The 18,197-nt window shown below is 50.8% G+C and overlaps 6 protein-coding genes across 6 annotated transcripts; 3 read left to right on the top strand and 3 right to left on the bottom strand.

Annotated features, from left to right (window-relative positions):
• Positions 1 to 956: 956 nt before the first annotated feature.
• Positions 957 to 2,110, bottom strand: VTN00DRAFT_9283 (uncharacterized protein; the record flags this gene model as incomplete). Its single annotated transcript, XM_069436226.1, has 3 exons — positions 957 to 1,406; positions 1,479 to 1,694; positions 1,979 to 2,110. The coding sequence occupies 3 exons, from the start codon at positions 2,108 to 2,110 to the stop codon at positions 957 to 959; spliced, it is 798 nt and encodes a 265-aa protein (XP_069284868.1).
• A 3,619-nt stretch (positions 2,111 to 5,729) lies between these two features.
• On the top strand, positions 5,730 to 8,227 carry VTN00DRAFT_9284 (uncharacterized protein; the record flags this gene model as incomplete). Its single annotated transcript, XM_069436227.1, has 5 exons — positions 5,730 to 5,863; positions 5,974 to 7,295; positions 7,349 to 7,637; positions 7,687 to 7,720; positions 7,775 to 8,227. The coding sequence occupies 5 exons, from the start codon at positions 5,730 to 5,732 to the stop codon at positions 8,225 to 8,227; spliced, it is 2,232 nt and encodes a 743-aa protein (XP_069284869.1).
• Positions 8,228 to 8,663: 436 nt separating this feature from the next.
• On the top strand, positions 8,664 to 9,566 carry VTN00DRAFT_9285 (uncharacterized protein; the record flags this gene model as incomplete). Its single annotated transcript, XM_069436228.1, has 3 exons — positions 8,664 to 8,722; positions 8,796 to 9,220; positions 9,295 to 9,566. The coding sequence occupies 3 exons, from the start codon at positions 8,664 to 8,666 to the stop codon at positions 9,564 to 9,566; spliced, it is 756 nt and encodes a 251-aa protein (XP_069284870.1).
• Positions 9,567 to 9,777: 211 nt separating this feature from the next.
• On the bottom strand, positions 9,778 to 11,113 carry VTN00DRAFT_9286 (uncharacterized protein; the record flags this gene model as incomplete). The annotated part of the gene is made up of 2 exons (XM_069436229.1): positions 9,778 to 10,926; positions 11,036 to 11,113. The coding sequence occupies 2 exons, from the start codon at positions 11,111 to 11,113 to the stop codon at positions 9,778 to 9,780; spliced, it is 1,227 nt and encodes a 408-aa protein (XP_069284871.1).
• Positions 11,114 to 12,544: 1,431 nt separating this feature from the next.
• VTN00DRAFT_9287 (60S ribosomal uL22 domain-containing protein) lies at positions 12,545 to 15,786 on the top strand (the record flags this gene model as incomplete). Its single annotated transcript, XM_069436230.1, has 11 exons — positions 12,545 to 12,631; positions 12,733 to 12,831; positions 12,925 to 13,039; positions 13,142 to 13,258; positions 13,341 to 13,423; positions 13,489 to 13,770; positions 13,838 to 14,085; positions 14,568 to 14,727; positions 14,920 to 15,133; positions 15,378 to 15,565; positions 15,628 to 15,786. 11 exons carry the CDS (start codon positions 12,545 to 12,547, stop codon positions 15,784 to 15,786), a joined length of 1,752 nt encoding a protein of 583 aa, XP_069284872.1.
• A 1,250-nt stretch (positions 15,787 to 17,036) lies between these two features.
• VTN00DRAFT_9288 (uncharacterized protein) lies at positions 17,037 to 17,881 on the bottom strand (the record flags this gene model as incomplete). Its single annotated transcript, XM_069436231.1, has 2 exons — positions 17,037 to 17,675; positions 17,780 to 17,881. 2 exons carry the CDS (start codon positions 17,879 to 17,881, stop codon positions 17,037 to 17,039), a joined length of 741 nt encoding a protein of 246 aa, XP_069284873.1.
• Positions 17,882 to 18,197: the final 316 nt, after the last annotated feature.

Raw genomic sequence — 18,197 nt, forward strand, 5'->3', positions numbered from 1 at the left:
AATAGTCCAAGGGACAGGTTGCAGATCCTGACCTGTCACATAAAGATCACCGTCACTATTGGTCGCGCGGCTCTGCCATTTTTTGCCATCATCGTTTCGAAAACGCACGCTCTGGCCCATCGTGGGTAAAACACTCGTCTCCATTGGTCAGTGCTTTGCGAATTACGATTGATCTTTTTTGAGTCTCCGATGAGGACTGAGGACTGAGGACTGTACACATCCTTGTTTCAGCCACTTTCTCGAAAGAATTTCGAAGCCTACAGAACACTCCGTACGGACCTCTATTAATGCTTCATGAGTCAGTGTGACTTACTGTCTTGGGAGTTTTCCATTGGGCAAAAAGATATCTTGGTATTATGGAGTACTTCGTTGCGGTGTACTGTGCGTCCGCGCGGAGTCGGACCCCTTGCAGCGTTGGCGTTGCGGATGCGCGGTGTCGGAAAGCACGAGAACATCTGTTCTTCAAGCAGATGCCTACTACTATGCGCCCGCTCTAGGTGATCTACACAGTGGGTAACATAAAAGAAATGCCTCCCCCACGTTATCAGCGGAATATGAATGGTCCCCAGCTTTTTATCATAAGCGCCCGTTACTACTGGATTCGTTGAATCCTAGATGTCTTCATGGCCGGACACGGCCAGACTCTTTTATAGGGTTTGTGGACGACATGGGCGCCAACTGCTGCAAGTCATGCACTATATGTTCGAACAGACAAGTGTCGAACTGAGGACATTATTGTGGAGCATTTGCAACATTCAATGTTCTGAAACGGTTGAAGACAGGTAATCTTATTTGAGTCTATTTCTGAGCTTACGGACGTGTACCATTATTGGATGTTCTGATTGCATCCAGTCCAGAAGTCCACGTTGTTAATCTTTCTAATAAACTTATGTATTACCCCGTACTATCTAGTAATCATCTGAAAGGAAGTCAGGAAGTCATTTTTCTTTCTCCCCTTATCGTCCCATCCACCCACCATCCACGCAGAGAACTTCCCCGGAGACATAGCTACTCGCCTCGCTGGCAAGGAAAACCACCACGCCCTTGAAGTCCTCCGGCCTACCCCATCTGCCCGCGGGGATCCTCGCCATGATGCCTGCGTTCCTGTTCGCATCGTTTATAAGGGCCACATTCATGTCCGTGTCGATATAGCCCGGTGCGATCGCATTCACCGTGATACCCTTGGCCACCCACTCGTTCGACAACGCCTTGGACAGCTGCGCGACGCCTCCCTTGGACGCGGCGTAGGCAGGAACGGTGATACCGCCCTGGAAGGAAAGGAGCGAGGCGACGTTGATGATGGCGCCGCGTCGGCCGGTTGGAAATTCGGACGCATCCCGCGCCAGCAGGTAGGCGCCGAAGTCGCGGCACAGGGTGAAGACGGATGTGAGGTTGACTTGGAGGACCTGGGGAATTGCCATTCGTCAGTTTCGAGGATGCAGACGTTACAGAGAGTGATATTTCTTCAAAACACCTACCTCATCCCAATCCTCATCCGGAAACTTCTCACTCGGATGCCTCCGCTGGATGCCAGCACAGTTGAGCAGGATATCCGGCTTCACGCCTTGCTTTGCCAGCGCGGGCATGATGCCCTTGACCGATTCACGGTTGGATAGCTCTGCCACATGTATCAAAGCCTTTCGGCCGATGCGGTTGATGATCTCGTCCCGGGTGGATGTGTTCGATTCGTCTCTCTGTGGGAGTTGCGTTAGCATCGCACGATACAAGACCCGGCCCACGAACAATCAAGCAGAGATATGTATGGTAAAAAAAATATGCTTTCATCTGCCTTCACCGTAGACGGAATCCGCGGCCTGTCCTTGTATATAGTTTGATTGATATATTCACCTGTCTTGAGAGAATCATACTGCTCAATCTCAAACACGTATTACCACCCACCCACCCAGATTTTAACCACTTTGTACATAGTATATCAAATCAAAGCAAACCAAAAATTTAAAGATAAAAAAAACCTCACCTGAACAAGAACAATATCCGCCCCAGCCTCCGCCAGCGCAAGCGCCATGGCCTGTCCGATCCCGCGCGTCCCGCCAGTGACGAGCGCGGTCTTCCCGCTCAACGAGAAGAGCGATAGAACTGATTCTGACATCTTTTGACTCGTCTTGAACAGTGTCAAGGTCAATTGCACGGCAATTTGTCACGGATAAAGGCTCGTATTGATTGTCGTAACGATGTCCGGAGAGCAAGGGGAAAGTATAGTAGTATCGATCCGTGGGTTTCGTGTGCAGCTGTACCGTTGGTAGTATGAGTGGTAGGTATCTCAATAGTAAATTCCAGATCGAGTTCGAAGGTTTATTCTCTTTGAGATACCTATTTCGGTTATTAGGAGTTATGCAGTATCCTGGATGTCCAACAAACTATGGCCCGAGTTCAATAGAAATTAAGATAGGAAAGCAATTACTGAGGGACGAGAAGAGAGCTTCGATTTTATTAAAGCAAGCTGAGAATTGGAGACAAAAAAGAAAGGAGGATCAAAAGCTCCGAGCTTGACCTATCGACGGAGCTCTACCTATCTTACGGAGATGGCTCGCCCCGCATTGATAAAAGGATAAAGTCGGCAACCCCGCTGTTCAGGTAGCTTCTACGGAGTACCTACTCCGCAGAGCACTACTTAATTACAACTGGACAATCAAGCCCTCCGCGGCAAGTACTGCAAAATTAGTTTCGAGTACCTCGTGAGCTGTCGCCTTTTGTCATTTTCCTAACCGCATCGCAGTAACAAGGCAACAGTGATGGCATCACCGACTCAAAGTCTACGGAACTCCCAAGAACATAGCCGCTGACAATGAATAATAATAAAACCCCTCTTACACGTCATTCCCACCATTCGCGGGCGTTCCGCGGGGTAACCAAAACCTATCAGTCGGTGGTACGGATAAATTTCCTGAATATTATCACCCGCGATGCGGTGCTCTCCGTACTTCTGGGATGTCTTCAGCAACTACGATGTCGGAGTTCAGATGCCGTCACCGCACTACTATATCAGGAAATTTCAATAGCCGATGACGCACGGACCCACAACCACGAGACGGCTTGTGCATATGATCGCCTGGAGGGCCTCTGTAGCTTCGGCTAATGGATGCAAGTGTGGGGATAGGACGTCCTTGAGGCTTTCAACAGGTCTGGACCGGGATGTATGTACTTGCGTACACACACGGCAAAAGCAGACCACATGACCAAGTTCCAGCAAAGGAGTCGGTCAGTCGAGAATTAAGAAAGGGAAAGACAAAGGACGTTCTGGTTGATTTTTTTTGTAAACTTTTGTCTTCAACCTTCGACGTCAGAATCGCTTGACTGTAGATACTGCATAGCTCCCGTTTCCAACAAATACAGGACATTGGACCGTTAATGCATTGAATCAGTTCTCTAGGCGCGCATTAAAATGGCAAAAGTCCATCGTTAGGATAGATTTCTTCAGCATCTTCGATCCAAAGTCAGATGTTTTGGTTAGAACCACCACAAAAGGTCCTGTTGAGCTAAATCGGATAGAACCGCGAGCTTTCACATGGGTATTATGCAGCAGCTATCTGATTCTGGTACCGATGGCCTGGGACGATACTCTTCCAAGGCAGCTGGGGTCAGATCAAAACGGCTGGTGGGCAGTATGATGTATGTATCTGATGACTTATCCGGCTAAAAGATAAAGAGAAAGGATCACAGAGATTTTAGGAATGCCTGTTCCAGTAGTTTTTCTGTTTGCGCTTTGACATCCTGTGCAAGGGTTGTGGTGAAGCGAGGTCAGCAGCTTTGGAAAGGAGAATGTGCAATGTCACGAATGTCAATGTTCCTATAGCAATTTTCCCGCAGATACGGATCATTATTGGGGTTTTGATACATGACATCAAAGGTAGGATAGCTGATTGCTAGTGAAAACTGATCAACGCGTACCCATGTCCTGTCATGTCTTGCTGCGAGTCATTGACACATGTACTGTACCTACCCGCAGGCAGTCTACTTCATTCTATTGTTTATTTGTTTAGATTGCAAGGTTGTTGTAACAATGTGCCACTTCTATCTCCTTGCTTTCTGCTTTGATGTGCTGTGCAAATAGTAACACGACATGGACTGAGGAGCCATGAAGGAACAAGAGAAGCTCTGCAGTCAACTCACCTGAAAAGCCTGACATCGATACAGAAGGGCATCTGCCTTCTTCTGTAGAAAACCAAGGATAGCACAAGAGGTTGTATCCAGAATCTGACTTTGAAAGCAAAAGACTCGTGATGTTGGTCAAGTTCAAAACGGAATACCGCTCTTCCAGTTCCGCCCTTGCTTCAGCCCCGGTTGGGCACAAGTGTAACAGTAACAGTTCGTGACCTTCTTAAGTCCATCTTTTCTGTCAGAGCTGGTACTAGTGTCAAAGAGCGGTTTCACTAGGTATAATCAGATATATTTGAGTTCGTTGCACCTTGTTTCAATAGGAGGACAGGGGGAAGCGAAAATCTGATTCCGGACCAGAGAGGCGGACGACAGGTTATAAACGGCCCCAGGCTCCAGTTGTTCGCGCTGCACGCCACGTTTGGAAATCAATATGCTCGGGCTTGTCCTTAATAGCGAGCAATCAATCCCGGAATCCTGGTGGCCGAGGATTGGGGATATGATCTAAATATGATGCAAATCCCTTAATGCACGGCAGTGCCAATTATGCCTTCCTACCTGACTGATCAAATCACAATTATTGGTTCCCCAACGCAACAAGCGCTGTATGTGCACGGAAGAACCTCACTGTAGACGTTTCTACTCCTAGCCAAGCCAAATTCTCAGAGGTCTGGGTCAGCTCAATGTGCGTAAATAAAACTTCAACAACTCAAAAACGGGCAGAGACTTTCCATACCATCTCACCGTAAGTCCCATCTGTTAGGTCAATTGATGTGCTGGGAAACTCGTAGGTCGAGCGCGCGGGTTGTGTCGCTTGTCCCAAAGTCCTCAGCGTGGAGTCGAGTCGGTCAACATGAAAACGACAGGGACCAGGGCACTACGGCTCGTCCATCCCGGACCGCCTGAAATACCGTAGAACGAGATGAGTATATTTGGGTCAGACAGGCAGCGCCGACAGATGTGATGTTGCCATGGATTTCCCATCCACTGGATTGGGCTACTCTGCTTCGGCATCTTTCCGCCCTCTCCGCACCCATGCCACCTGCCACCAGTCCGGTTGGCCAGGCCCATCTCCATTGAGGTTCTGCATAGCGACTTGTCTCTGTCAAACTATGAAACTTAGTAGGTAGTGATGGCGTCCCCGGGGATCCTAGTCGCGGAGAGACGGGCGTGTCCGGGGGACGGAGTACAGGGAACCGCTCTGTTTGGGGGAGTGACGACCCTGCGCCGCCTCGCACCGCGCCCAGGCTCCAGCCCCAGGCCCAGCAGCCGCTCGCCCCTTCCCAAGCCGTTGCTCGTGCGGTTCCAGAGCAAAGAAGAGCCAACTTCTCAGAGGCCTGTGTGGGGAAGCTCCCAAGCCCACTGGTATGCCTGGGTCTTTCTCGTACAGACTTCTGTTCTCACGTTTCATACCTCTCAACAAACCCACTAGCTGTTGTTTTCGCCCATGTCTGCACTCTAACCTACAGGTTCAGAGGCCTCGACATCCATTTACTTCTGTTAATTCCTTCCATCGCCAAGCCGGGCAGCAGCAGGGTTCTGGGAACATGTCTTTTTCCGCGCAACTCACCTTGGACAATTGTAACGTGAGGCCGAGTTCTCCTTAAGCCACCATGATCTCCGCAGGACACAATCCTCCATTGAAAGCAGTCCCCAAGAATAAGCCCAAGTCCGGTTCAGAGCACCTCATGAAGCGTGTGTCGAGAGCTTGTCTGCACTGCCGTCAGCGCAAATCCAGATGCGATCTGTAGGTCTCCTCTGCAATGCAGGTTATGCTTTTCCTGGGCAGAATGGGTCTGGCTATTGCTGAAACCCTTGTTCTGTGCTGCACATTCCATTACTGACAAGGTTGGATAGGGATAGTAGTGGCAACCCCGGAACTCCGCCATGCCAGCGATGTATTCGAGATCATCGCGAATGTGTCCTCGGTAGCTCTAATAGAGGTGGTCGCCGTGTTCGCAAAAACAAGATCAACAACATCACGCCAGGTACCAAGTCATCACCTCCGAAAACCGTGCGATTGGATCCGGCACCGAGCTCGTCTCATTCAGTCCACAACCAGTTTCCCGCTACTACATATCCCGGGCCTGATCTTTATGTACGCTCAGATCCTCCTGCAACAGATGCAGTTTTAATGGATGACGATGATAGCGTATCAACAGCCGACGGCGCAATAAGCTCAGTTCCAAGGAATCCTTCTGATGCATGGCAAGACCTGACCGGCATCGCAAAACGAGGTGCAGAGGATTCTAGCACAGGAAATCTACGGGATCATTACCCTCCAGAGTCGGCTGGCCACCCATCTATTAATGCATTCCAGAATGGGTCCACAAATGGGTATCAACCAAATAGCGGTATCAAAGCGTATAGACTTGTGCAAAACGGCAATCTCGACCCACAAACAGTGTGGCAACTAGTCAGCCGTTACGCGGAGAACTTTCATCCTTACCTCCCCTTGGTACCAAGGAAGTATTTCGAGCGCAGCAGTCTTGATAGATTTGCTTCAACTGAAAAGCATTTACTCACAGCAGTACTCACTATCGCCTCCAAAGACTTAGTTGAAAGGCCGGATATTCACGAATATTGCTCTAAGTATATGCACGAATTGATTTCAGGGATTGCTGCTGGTGCGGACTGCGATGTTGAAGCCGTTGAAGCTTTGCTTCTTCTGGCAGAATGGGAACCCCAGGGCCTGCGTCCTCGCATCGAGCGCGTTGGGAGAGGGGAAGAGGATCGAGCGGCTTGGATGCATGTTGGGCTTGCCTTGCGATCTGGATATTTTCTTGGCCTGGACCGCACCTCGTTTCGAGGTGATCCTGCTGGAGACGCCGAGGGTGATGCTCGCAAACGGCTGGCATGGACTAGCTGCTATATCTCCGATCGACTAATATCCGTACGCATCGGGCGTGCATTTTGGTCCCGTGGGCCGGGTCCAATGACTGGACTTGTCAGTCAAGACTTTCCTTCTCTACAACCTATCAACGAGGGAGACGAAGATTATGCGAAGGTCTTCCAGGCGATGTTGGACCTCACACAGTTGTATGGAAATGTCCACGATGTTTTGTACTCTGGAATGCGGACAAGCAGCCAAATGATGCTTATGGGGGATTATGTGAAGTATGCAGATGATTTCCGTGCTGCCATTTTGCGCTGGAATCGCATCTGGGGTAACTTGCCCTGTGAGTGGATGAGCGCAGAATCTTCGCCTTCCGTGGTCACTGACTCCGGATAGGCTCTACGCATGTTAAAGTGACACTGCAGATGTCGTACGAATACCTAAGGCTCTACACAAATGCGTTTGCATTCCAGGCCGCAATATCACAGGCGTTGGTATCCAAACCGAAGAATGACGCCCACTCACAGAGAGAGCATCTGAGAGCGGCCTTCAGCAACGTAGCATCGATGCAGGACGCTCGGTTTATATACGAATCTGTGGACGCCGCCAAAGCCTATCTGAACATCCTTGTCAACTATGTTGACCCTGAAAAGCACCTTCACTTCATGCCCCTGAGATTTTACCTGTAAGACAGAGACTATCCCCCAGCTGACCCGTTTCTAACTCCTTTACAGGTATAGTATTTATTCCGCTGTTTTCTTGTACAAGGTATCCAACTATGATGTACCATCCGCTTCAGGGTTAAGTTAATGGTGTGTCTAGGCCCGTTCTTTCGGCGTGATGGCCCCAAATGAGGAAATGATGGTTCGGGAACTCGTGACTCGGACCACGGAACAGCTTAAGCGAGCGAGCGCTGGACCAGACGACGTAGGGTGCCGGTATGCTCGCCTTCTGGAGCTTTTATGGAAACCGAAGACCGCCCCTGTCACATCTCCGCAGGGTACCCAGGTTAGCAGCGACCTTACGCTGCATAGTTCGATGCCGACCCACACTTCCGAGTCTGGCTATATGCATTTCAGCCCTGCGAACGACTTCTCCTGGCTGGACTTGGAGGCTGTTGGAGACTACGTCTCCGGGGATCAGATAACTGATGCGGGTATCATGGGTTACAACTCATTCCAGAACGCGGCAGTCTATACCGCGGGACAGGATCGTTCTCAGCCGTGGCAAGTTCCATCCTGGAGCGTTGACGCGACCAATAACCTTCTATTCTAGTTCGTTTAACATTTATTTCTTTCTTCATTCTCCGTTATCCACTTGGGCAGGTTCTTGAGCGCATCCCAGTTTAATGGCGTTGGAGGCGACATAGCACGCTTCTCCGTCCCGTCCTTCGCGTTCTCAGGAACTTGAAAGTTCATGATGCCATTCTCTATGTATCCAGCTGGATAGATCCACGCGTGGCTTCAAGCTTTAACTTTAGGTACCTACCACCCACCTAATGTTTTGGGACTGGCGGATGCGGGGAGGTGGGGGGACGGGGGGATTCCCGTCGGGAAAGTATTAGCCGAGAGCAACCCCGCGAAATCGCTCTCGCATCACAAACCGAAGAAAGGAGTCGTGATTGACAAGCTTCTTTATAGTTATTTCTGAACCCTTTCACTGTCGCCTTCCAGATCCGTCTCATTTACGTGGTCAACCTTCAGGACTTGCAATGGCACAGCTGAACGAGATACGGGGCCGCTTGGCGCTAATAACAGGAGCATCGGGAGGGTGAGGAGTAGCTCCATTATCCCAACCCATTATTGTCTCAACGGACAGCGCTGATATCTAGTTGTGGATTCAGAATTGGAGCAGCTTGCGCCCGGCAACTAGCCCAACGCGGGGTACATCTTGCGTTGACATACTCCAGTAATCTGGCAGCCATAACTGCTCTCGTTGATGAGCTAAAATCGCAATATGCATCCCTCCGCATTTCGTTTCACCAAGTTGATGTCACTTCTGCGCAACAGATCCAGGACATGTTCTCACAGATCGACAAAGAGCACGGCCATCGACCTGACATCCTGGTCTCGAATGCGGGGTATGGCAAACGCATCCCTCAAGTTTGGGACATCTCGCTCGAGGAATTCGACTACACGATCAATGTCAACCTGAGAGCTTCATTCATTCTCGTAAAGGGTGTAGTGGAGCACATGAAAGCGCAGCGATGGGGACGGATTGTATTCATGTCCTCAATAGCGGGCTACGGTGGCGGAATCAATGGATGCCGTTAGTCTTCTCTTACATTTGTTTGTTTTACTACATCTTGCACCCTTTTGCTTACCCTTTCGTTGAGAAAATAGACTACGCAGCCTCCAAAGGCGGCATGACCGGTATGATGAGAAACCTCTCCACTCGCCTGGCTGAGTACAACGTCAGTGTCAACGATGTTGCCCCCGCCATGATCGGTGACACAGGCATGATCCCCAACGCACAGGCAATCCCTAAAGTTGCGGCGGGAATTCCGCTGGGCAGGCTAGGCACTCCCGAAGAGGTGGCTAATGTGGTCAGCATGCTGATCACGACAGGGTACATGACGGGACAGAGCCTGCTGTTGGCAGGAGGGTTGAAATGATGTTGATGTTAATCGGATGCTTCGGTCCGCTTGAGCGTCTACTGCTACTGACGACCCGAACACCATTCAAGTCGTGCCTTTTCTGCTACTGCAGGCCTACTTCTGTACGCTCTTGATGCCGTTCATCCGATCGATAAGTAATGCCTCTGATGACGGGGCTATCTCCTATTGGACAGGTATTATGTATTCATTTTTCCGGTTCGAACATAGCTCAACTCTCAATGACGACCTTCACAACGGTCGCCCCATTCTCATCTACCCCTTTCCCTGCAAGGGTGAAAGCTCTTTCTCCTTCTCCCTCAACAGCCAACTTCAATCGATGGGTGACGATCTTCTCCTCCACGCTGCTAAGTTTCCCACTAGCTAGCAGTGCTATCGCATTGGGGTATGCATGTCCATCGTACCGGAACACTCCGATGATGTCGACCTCCCGTAGTGCTGCAGCTGCGACAGGAAGTGTCTGGATTGGATTACCCATGCCAATCTGTACCACTGCGCCACCCGCAGCCGCAGCATAGATACCGGCCTGGACGCAGGCTGGCACGCCTGTACAGTCGTACACTCGGCTGAACCCGCGAGGCGAGCCATGAGTCTCCTTCAGCGTATTCGCGAGTGTCTGCGCATTTTGCAGCGCATATGAGATTTGCTCCGAGTGTGGTGCGGTGGATGGTGGAGGCGGGTTCGACGGGTTCGACCGCGGAATGACTGTCGTCTGGAGGCCCAGGTTTAGTGACTTCGCAATCTCAAGCCGGGAGGCATCGATATCAGCGATCACAATCCGGGTGAAGTTCTCAGCAGTGGCAAGAGCGGATGCAAGCAACAGGCCGATAGCGCCTGCACCGAACACCAGTGCTGCCGTCTCCTCGCCCACGGAGCGCGCTAGATCAACGGCCTCCTTAGTTGGCGGGTTAGAGCGGCGGATCGCGTGCAGACAGACGGCAAGTGGCTCGGCCAAGGCTCCCCCGGTATAAGAGACCCAGTCTGGCAGTTTATGGCACAATTCTGCTGGATGATTTGTGAGCTCCATCAGCGTCCCATCGAGGTGCGGGAAGAGCTTCGCGCTGCTCCTGAATTTCATCTCTGGGCAGATGTTGTAGCGACCCTGCTTGCAAAGGGCGCACTTGCGGCACGGGATCCCGACCTCGAGCGCGACCCTATCGCCCAACGCAAAGTCTTTGACCTCGGGCCCTATGGCTGTGACGATTCCCGAGGACTCATGACCAAGACACATGGGTTGGCGCACGACAAAGTCGCCATTCCGGCCATGGTTGTAGTAATGCAGGTCGGAACCGCAGAGACCGGTTGCACGGATGGCGACTTGTACTTCAGACCCCGTGGGGGGAGGCACCTGTCGTGATTCCTGGGTCTCCGTCAGCAGCTTTACCATTGGTCGTTAAAACATTCTCAACACATGTGTGCAACAAAACAATCTAAGTGAAGAGGGGAATACAGAAAACCCAAATGTTTACCAGGCGGAGATCCTTCGCAGCATGCAGAACGAGCGCCTTGGAGGGCTTGCTGCCTTCCAAAGCTGTGGCCGTCACCATTGTATTACCTGTTCTATTCCTCTTAAAGTGTTGTATTTCCTCAATTCCGTTCTCTCCACTCAGCCCAAACCGGACTTCAAAAGCTCAAGCAAAAGGGGAATAAATAATATGTAGCAGCAAAGAGCGGATCCAGCAGAAGACCGTCTATCGCTGGATCGATGCAATTGCGGGGCTATAATAAGAAGTTCCGCCACGGTCGGCCCGCAGTGGTTGTACCCCGCAATGTGCTGTAAGTAGAATTCAAAGCCGGAGACTGCAAGGCCCAAGAGGCTTTTGAGCTGATAGCATCAGTATTCAGAACAAGGAGAAACAGTGGAGATGGACTGTTCATTAATCAGCTATCCCTAGGCATGGCGTCAGACAGGTGCCTGCGCGACTGATGGGGGAGTACGGTGCAGCGGATGTAGAACGCATGTATATGTCGGCCATTGAGTGGTGCAGGGCTTGGCAGGGAAATCCGAGAAACAAACAGCTATCGGGGCGTCGCCGACAGACGGCCTGCGTGATTTCCGACCCCTGTGCAGTAAGCGGCGGAAAAGGCCCGAAACCGACTGCGCGGAGCCCGTTGGACGCGGGGGCTGAGGGGCGCTCGCGAGCTTCGCGGGGCCAAAGCTTTCTCTGCTAGACGGGCCCCGCCAGCCTGAGGCTCGCCAGCCAGTGAGCGGCCCCCGGGGCACGGACTCGGGGCCTCTTTCCCGCGAGGCTTCTATGCCGCTCGCCATGACACGACTTTCAATTGCCGTCAAAGACTGAAAGGACAACACCAGTAGGAAATCAGGTCCCGGATGAATTGGACGGCTAAGCTACTCATCTCCTACTTGCGCTATCTCAATCCCGATGCGCCAAGGAGCTTCTATTCGTCGATCTGGACGATCCGACTGTAGGCATGGATGGCACGGCTGGTTCATGGGTATGCAGAACCACCATACGCGACGAAGGAGGTTCTGAAGAGCTGCTGCTGGATAGAACGAAGGTTATGCATGGTCAGCAAGACGACAGGGGAAAGAAGGGTCTGAGCTCGCGTGGTGCGAGGTCTGGAAACGAGCAGCGCGAAGCTTGATAGCTTTTCCTACCATCCCCACGCCATGGATAGAGCGAACGGGGCAGACCGGTGAGGAGAACCCTTCCTTCGTAGGAAGATCCGAGGACAGCTTCACCTGCTGAACAATGCCTAGCTGTACAGTCCGTGGCATTGGCACCAGAGCTCTAGGCGGCGTCACCCTCCTTCGTTCATTAGCTTCTTGCTCTTCCCACCTCCCTCGCCATCCATTCTCCATTCTCCTTCGTCCTTTCATATTCCTCAGTTCTCTCTTCCTCTATCTTACGTATTCCAACCTAGACAGTCTAGTTTTCTTACTTGCTTTGGTTCCCGAGATCCACCTTCTTCAGTTACCCGCCCGCTCTGACATCATCTCTACTCTCCTATCAACAATGTCGTCTCAGGCCGCTCTACTGATCGGCAGCATCACCCACGCCCGGAAGGAGTGGGAGGCCTTCTCTTCCATCTTGACCCTCAAGGTAGGACCTGCTGAATCCTGCAACCAAGCTACCTCTGCGCAGAATATCTGCAATGTGTATGTAAGAAAACGGGGTTGACAAAAGGATTCGACCCACCATAGGAATATCCGGACGGAACCCGGGATGAGTTTATCGACAATTGCAAGAGCGGGAAATACAACGACGTTGTGGCCATCTACAGGTCCAATGCCTCTACCAAGGTAAGAAACAGAGCAGATGGGGAACAGAGATCGTTGGTGCGGAAGAGTCTTATATAGTTTTTGGGCTGACGAGGAATTGTCTTCTCATTGTAGATAACCGGTCCCTTTAATGCGGAGATGATATCCATGCTGCCCAGATCCCTTAAGTACATATGCCACAATGGCGCTGGGTATGATAATATCGACGTTGCGGCTTGCTCGCAGAGAGGTGAGCCATCTTCTTCTCCCTAGTAGCAATCGGAGTGGAAAGCTCCCAGAGGACCGCGCGCATGCAGGTGTCGATGCTAATATAGCCGTTTCGGGTCTGCAGGAATCGCAGTTTCGAGCACCCCTGTTGCAGTCAATCATGCGACAGCTGATATTGGCATCTTTCTCATGATCGGTGCACTACGACATGCATACATCCCATTGTCTGCAATTAGAGCAGGTGAGTGTCTTCCCTCCTTTCTGCTTTGTACAGCGCAAAACTAAGCAGTGCATGTGAACGACATCTAATCGACAATGTACAGGTCAATGGTTGGGGAAAACTCCGCTGGGCCATGATCCCCAAGGAAAGGTCCTGGGCATCCTAGGTATGGGAGGCATTGGAAGAGTAAGTGGTCCACACCATACAAAATGGAAAATGGGGTATTGATCGCGCATGCTGATAATGGACAGGAAATGGCTCATCGAGCGAGGGCTTTTGGGATGAAGATCCAGTATCACAATCGCACCCGCCTTCCGCCGCACCTGGAAGGAGACGCTACGTATGTGTCGTTTGACGAACTTCTCGTGAATGCCGACGTTCTTAGTTTGAACCTGGCCCTGAACGAGTCGACCCGACATATCATCAGTGCGCCTCAGTTCAAGAAGATGAAGGATGGTGTGGTTATTGTGAACACAGCACGCGGTGCTTTGATCGATGAGAAAGCGCTTGCTGCGGCGCTTGATTCTGGAAAGGTAAGAGCATTTCGCACCGTGGAGGAAGACTTCTTTTCCGTGTGATCATATATTGATATCAGTTCAGGTTGCATCAGCCGGTCTGGACGTCTACGAGAATGAGCCAGCAGTGGAACCTGGCCTCCTGAACAACCCCCGGGTTATGCTCCTCCCACATATTGGAACCGCGACGTACGAGACTCAGAAGGACATGGAGCTTCTTGTACTCGACAATCTGCGCTCCGCGGTCGAGAAGGGCAAACTCATCACGCAGGTCCCGGAGCAGAAGAAAGGTAGGAGGACTTCGAATGGCAACGGCTGTGGAAATCACAACTTGTAGGCTGCGATAACGGTTCCTCCTTTCGTGAAGTGGATGCTAGGGTGGCTTTGTTTTGTGCAACTTTGGATCGTTGATTTTGAAGTTATTGGTGAATTTACCCCTGCAGCAGGTTTAGCATGACTGTTGTGTTAGACCACTTAGACCGCTGTGTTTCGAATTTCCTCCATGTGTCGATGCTAGTCTTTCGGAACTAATATTGTGCAATGAGCGGAGGATTGAGGCTTTTAGGGAGACATGATGAGAATGATACATAATATCTCGGGCAGTGATCGTGCTGCATGACACTTGAAGAGCATCATCATCATCGTCACCATCATTGTAAGCAAACTCGGTAGATGTCGGTCTGTCCAGAAATGACAACAGCGGATACACAAGCATTGGTTGGTGGTTGATACAAACTGCCGGGCGGTGAGTCCTGGACCCTCCGGGGCCGGTACGTTTTGTTGCCGTAACCAGACTAGCGCTAGGGCTCGCTTAGGGCTGGCGGTGCCAAGGCGCAAAAAGCGCACCACACGAGAGAGAAAGGCGACTTCGAGATTTCCAGTTCCAGCGGCGCAACCGACCGTCATCGAAAAGCGACATCCCATATCAACCCCGACTTCGAGGACCATCTTTTTCCCGGCAACCTCTCCAAGATGGTGAGTTATACTATGCCCTTTGGATGCAATTGAATATGGCAGAGACGGATTTTGGTTTTTCTTTGCGCCTGTCGTGATCGGTTCTAGCAGGACTTTGTCGTCCCTGCTCTTATCTCAAACACACACAGAGTCGGCAAAATGCTGTCCACACGCAACAGATGCTAACGCATCTTTACCTTCTCTATATAACAGGTCCGTTACGCTGCTCAGTCGATTCCGGCCGCGAAGAGCGCCCGCGCTCGGGGCTCTTACCTGCGTGTCAGCTTCAAGAACACCCGCGAGACCGCCCAGGCCATCAACGGATGGAAGCTCCAGCGCGCCCTCCAATACCTGGAGAACGTCATCAACCACAAGGAGGCCGTCCCCATGAGACGGTACGCTGGTAGCACTGGTCGTACTGCTCAGGGTGAGTAGTTACATTTCTTTGGTTTTTTGGGGGGTTGTGGTTGGGATTTTGGGAATGGGGGTTTCGGTTTGATTTGGTGGAGTGAGAATGGTGTGATGCGTTTTTGTGGGCAGTGGAAAAAAAAATGGGAACGATGTTGTCAATAGCAATATCCGGGTGGTTTTTGTGTGGACAGGGATAATAATGGGGATATGATATGAGCTTTTCGAAGGAACTTCTGACGGCTGACTCGCGTCCGTTACAGGCAAGCAGTTCGGTGTCTCCAAGGCCCGTTGGCCCGTCAAGTCCGCCCAGTTCCTCCTGGGTCTCCTCAAGAACGCCGAGGCCAACGCTGACACCAAGGGTCTCGACACCAGCAACCTCATCGTCAAGCACATCCAGGTCAACCAGGCCCCCAAGGGACGGAGACGCACCTACCGTGCGCACGGTCGTGTACGTTTCCCTCTTCTACAACCGTTAAGCTCTTTGTGGGGAAATGCTGACAGAATGACCAGATCAACCCCTACATGACGAACCCCTGCCACATTGAGCTCATCCTGACCGAGGGTGAAGAGGTCGTCCAGAAGGCTCCCCACGTTGTCTCCCGTGAGCCCGTCCGCCTCACCTCGAGACAGCGTGGTGCTCAGATCCGCCGCGCCATCACTGAGGCGTAAGCGGTCCGCTTGATGATGTCGGGGGTGGGGGTATGAAAAAGCCGGGATCTGGGAAGCTGGAGTTTTGCTGCTGTAGGGAACCGACCTGGTGAAACAAAACCAAAAAAAAAAGAAAGGGATCAAGAAGGGAGCAAGGCTGAGATGAGACGGAATGAATTTTTAACAAGGCGCTTGAGGTTTTCATGTCTTCCTCTTACAGGTGTAAGGAGGGAGCAAAGAAGAATGAACACCCGAGTCTTGATTTCTAGGCAGCCTGTCCTTGTTCCACTTTTTTGCCTTCCCTTTCTTTTTTGTCTTTCTTCGGATAATTTCAAAGAGCATCATGAAATGGGATACGGTTTTCTTTTTCCGCAGAGAAGAGAACTGTCGCAATGCATCAGTATACCGAGGAAATTATACCAAACTTTTTCTTTCCGTCTCTCTTCAGCAGTAGCATTCATCCCCTGACCGTGCAGTACCTATTCATCATCAGTCTTTCAGCTGGGCTTGCCAGTTGTAGTGTATCTCATGAACTTAGGCCATCGGTGACCCCCGCCCCATCTAAAAGGACTGCTCCTCCCTAGGGTACCATACCTTTCTTACGCTTCCGCAGACAGGTTTCTATGAAGAACACAAAGGGGGAAACAAAAAAGCATCAATTGGCAGTAGGCGGCTTTTGTTTTCTACGCCAATAATGTAATACATGCATGCATATACATACAATACAACCTTACCATTTTTCTTCTTTAGCTGCAAGTTACAGTTTATGCTTATACTAAATTGAAGGGGGACGTACGTTCTGTATGGTATGTATGGTATGTAGATCCAGCAGAGAACGACTGTTACTTACACATGTATGCATGCGTTGTATGGACTAGAATATAAAAGAAAACCTTGGTTTCTGACTTAGGAAATATATAATCTGGAGTGTGTTGTCAATTGATTGATTTGCGGTGTATATATATATTTTTATCTCGTTCTGTAGAAGGGACGGGAAACCATACTTGGTTCTTGAAATCGAAATGTTTAATTAATTGCTTACTATTTTTTTTAACCTTCATATAGATATGGACAGAATAATTTTCAGGATTAAATGCTTACTCTCATCTCAAAACAACAAAAGGGCGTCCCTGGCCTCACACCAGTCAGTTATCGTACAATACACCGTTGGGGTATACGTCACATCACATACGATGGTACTGTACTGACCTGTTAGTTTAGAGGTTTAGAGGTATGGCTCCCCCCTCCCCGCCCAGCTCCTCTTCCCAAACCTATCTATCCCCTATGTCCCCCCGATAACTGGCAGCAGCAGCAGCAGCAGCAGCAGCCGCTCCACCACCCATAACAAGCCGCGGCTGAAGGAGAAGAGGTGGAGGAGCAGTGACCATCGCAGCTGCAGCGCCGTTGCTGCTACTGGTAATCAATGCGGCAGGGCTCCCGCTATGGAATCCCGCTGTTGTTTGGCTATCAGAGCCAGTAGCAATTGTCTGAGTCGCGGTCATCGTGACGACGCTTCCAGAGCCGGACACAGACGCAGACGGTGTAGCAGCAGGAGAGGAAGAGGAGAAGCAGAATCCATTCATAGCGCTGTACACGATACTGGAATAATCGCTCGCCGTAACAGGGACTATGGTCTTGCAGGACAAAGAAGACAGAGACGAAGATGGAGATAAAGATGGAGAGCTAATGCCGGTGCTACAGGACGGAAAACACGGCGGAAAGGTGATGGCGCCACCGACGCAGCATCTGGCGTTGGTGAAGGGTGTCTCTCCACCTTCCTGGCCATCGTCATCGCCATCATCAAAGTAGAAGACTCCCGGGCAGCATATGATTGTGCCGTTGGTTGTGCTGACGCAATTGTTGGTATCGGTGGAGGGGCAGTCGAGATTGGAGGAGGGGTTGATGAGGGACTGAGGTGAGTAGGTAGGAAATAAATGTCAGTGGTTTTCTTGGTAAATGAAAATGAATAGATGAGGTTTGAATGGGAAGAAAAGGGCTATTCTTAAGTACTCACACTTTTATCAACGCTGATGCTGGAAGTAGATGAAAGAGAAGATGCTGCGCTGAGAATTAGGAGGAGACATCCTAGAGCTAGAGTTGTAAAAGATGGCGCCATTTTCTTTCCAATTTGAAGGGGAGAGAGAGAGAGAGTTGAACCAAGCTTGTTCTGTTATTACCAAGGAGAAATTGGCCCAACTGGCCGAAACAAGACATGTAGCAATCAGATCTAGGAAGGGGACAAACCTCCGATAGACAAGTTAGGTAGGTAGGATCTAATCTTTGTGTAACAACAGACGCGTCCTCGATCTCGATCTCGGATTCTGTCTTCCCCGCTCGAGAAAAGTGAATGACAGAGCAGGATTCATGGCTAACAGCGTGCAATGGCTTGAGAAGAGCGAGAATCGACTCAATGTGAATATTCTACCGCCCAC

This window comes from Thermoascus crustaceus (assembly GCF_041956765.1).
Source record: "Thermoascus crustaceus strain CBS 181.67 unplaced genomic scaffold VTN00scaffold_7, whole genome shotgun sequence".
Taxonomy (NCBI): Eukaryota; Fungi; Ascomycota; class Eurotiomycetes; order Eurotiales; family Thermoascaceae; genus Thermoascus; species Thermoascus crustaceus.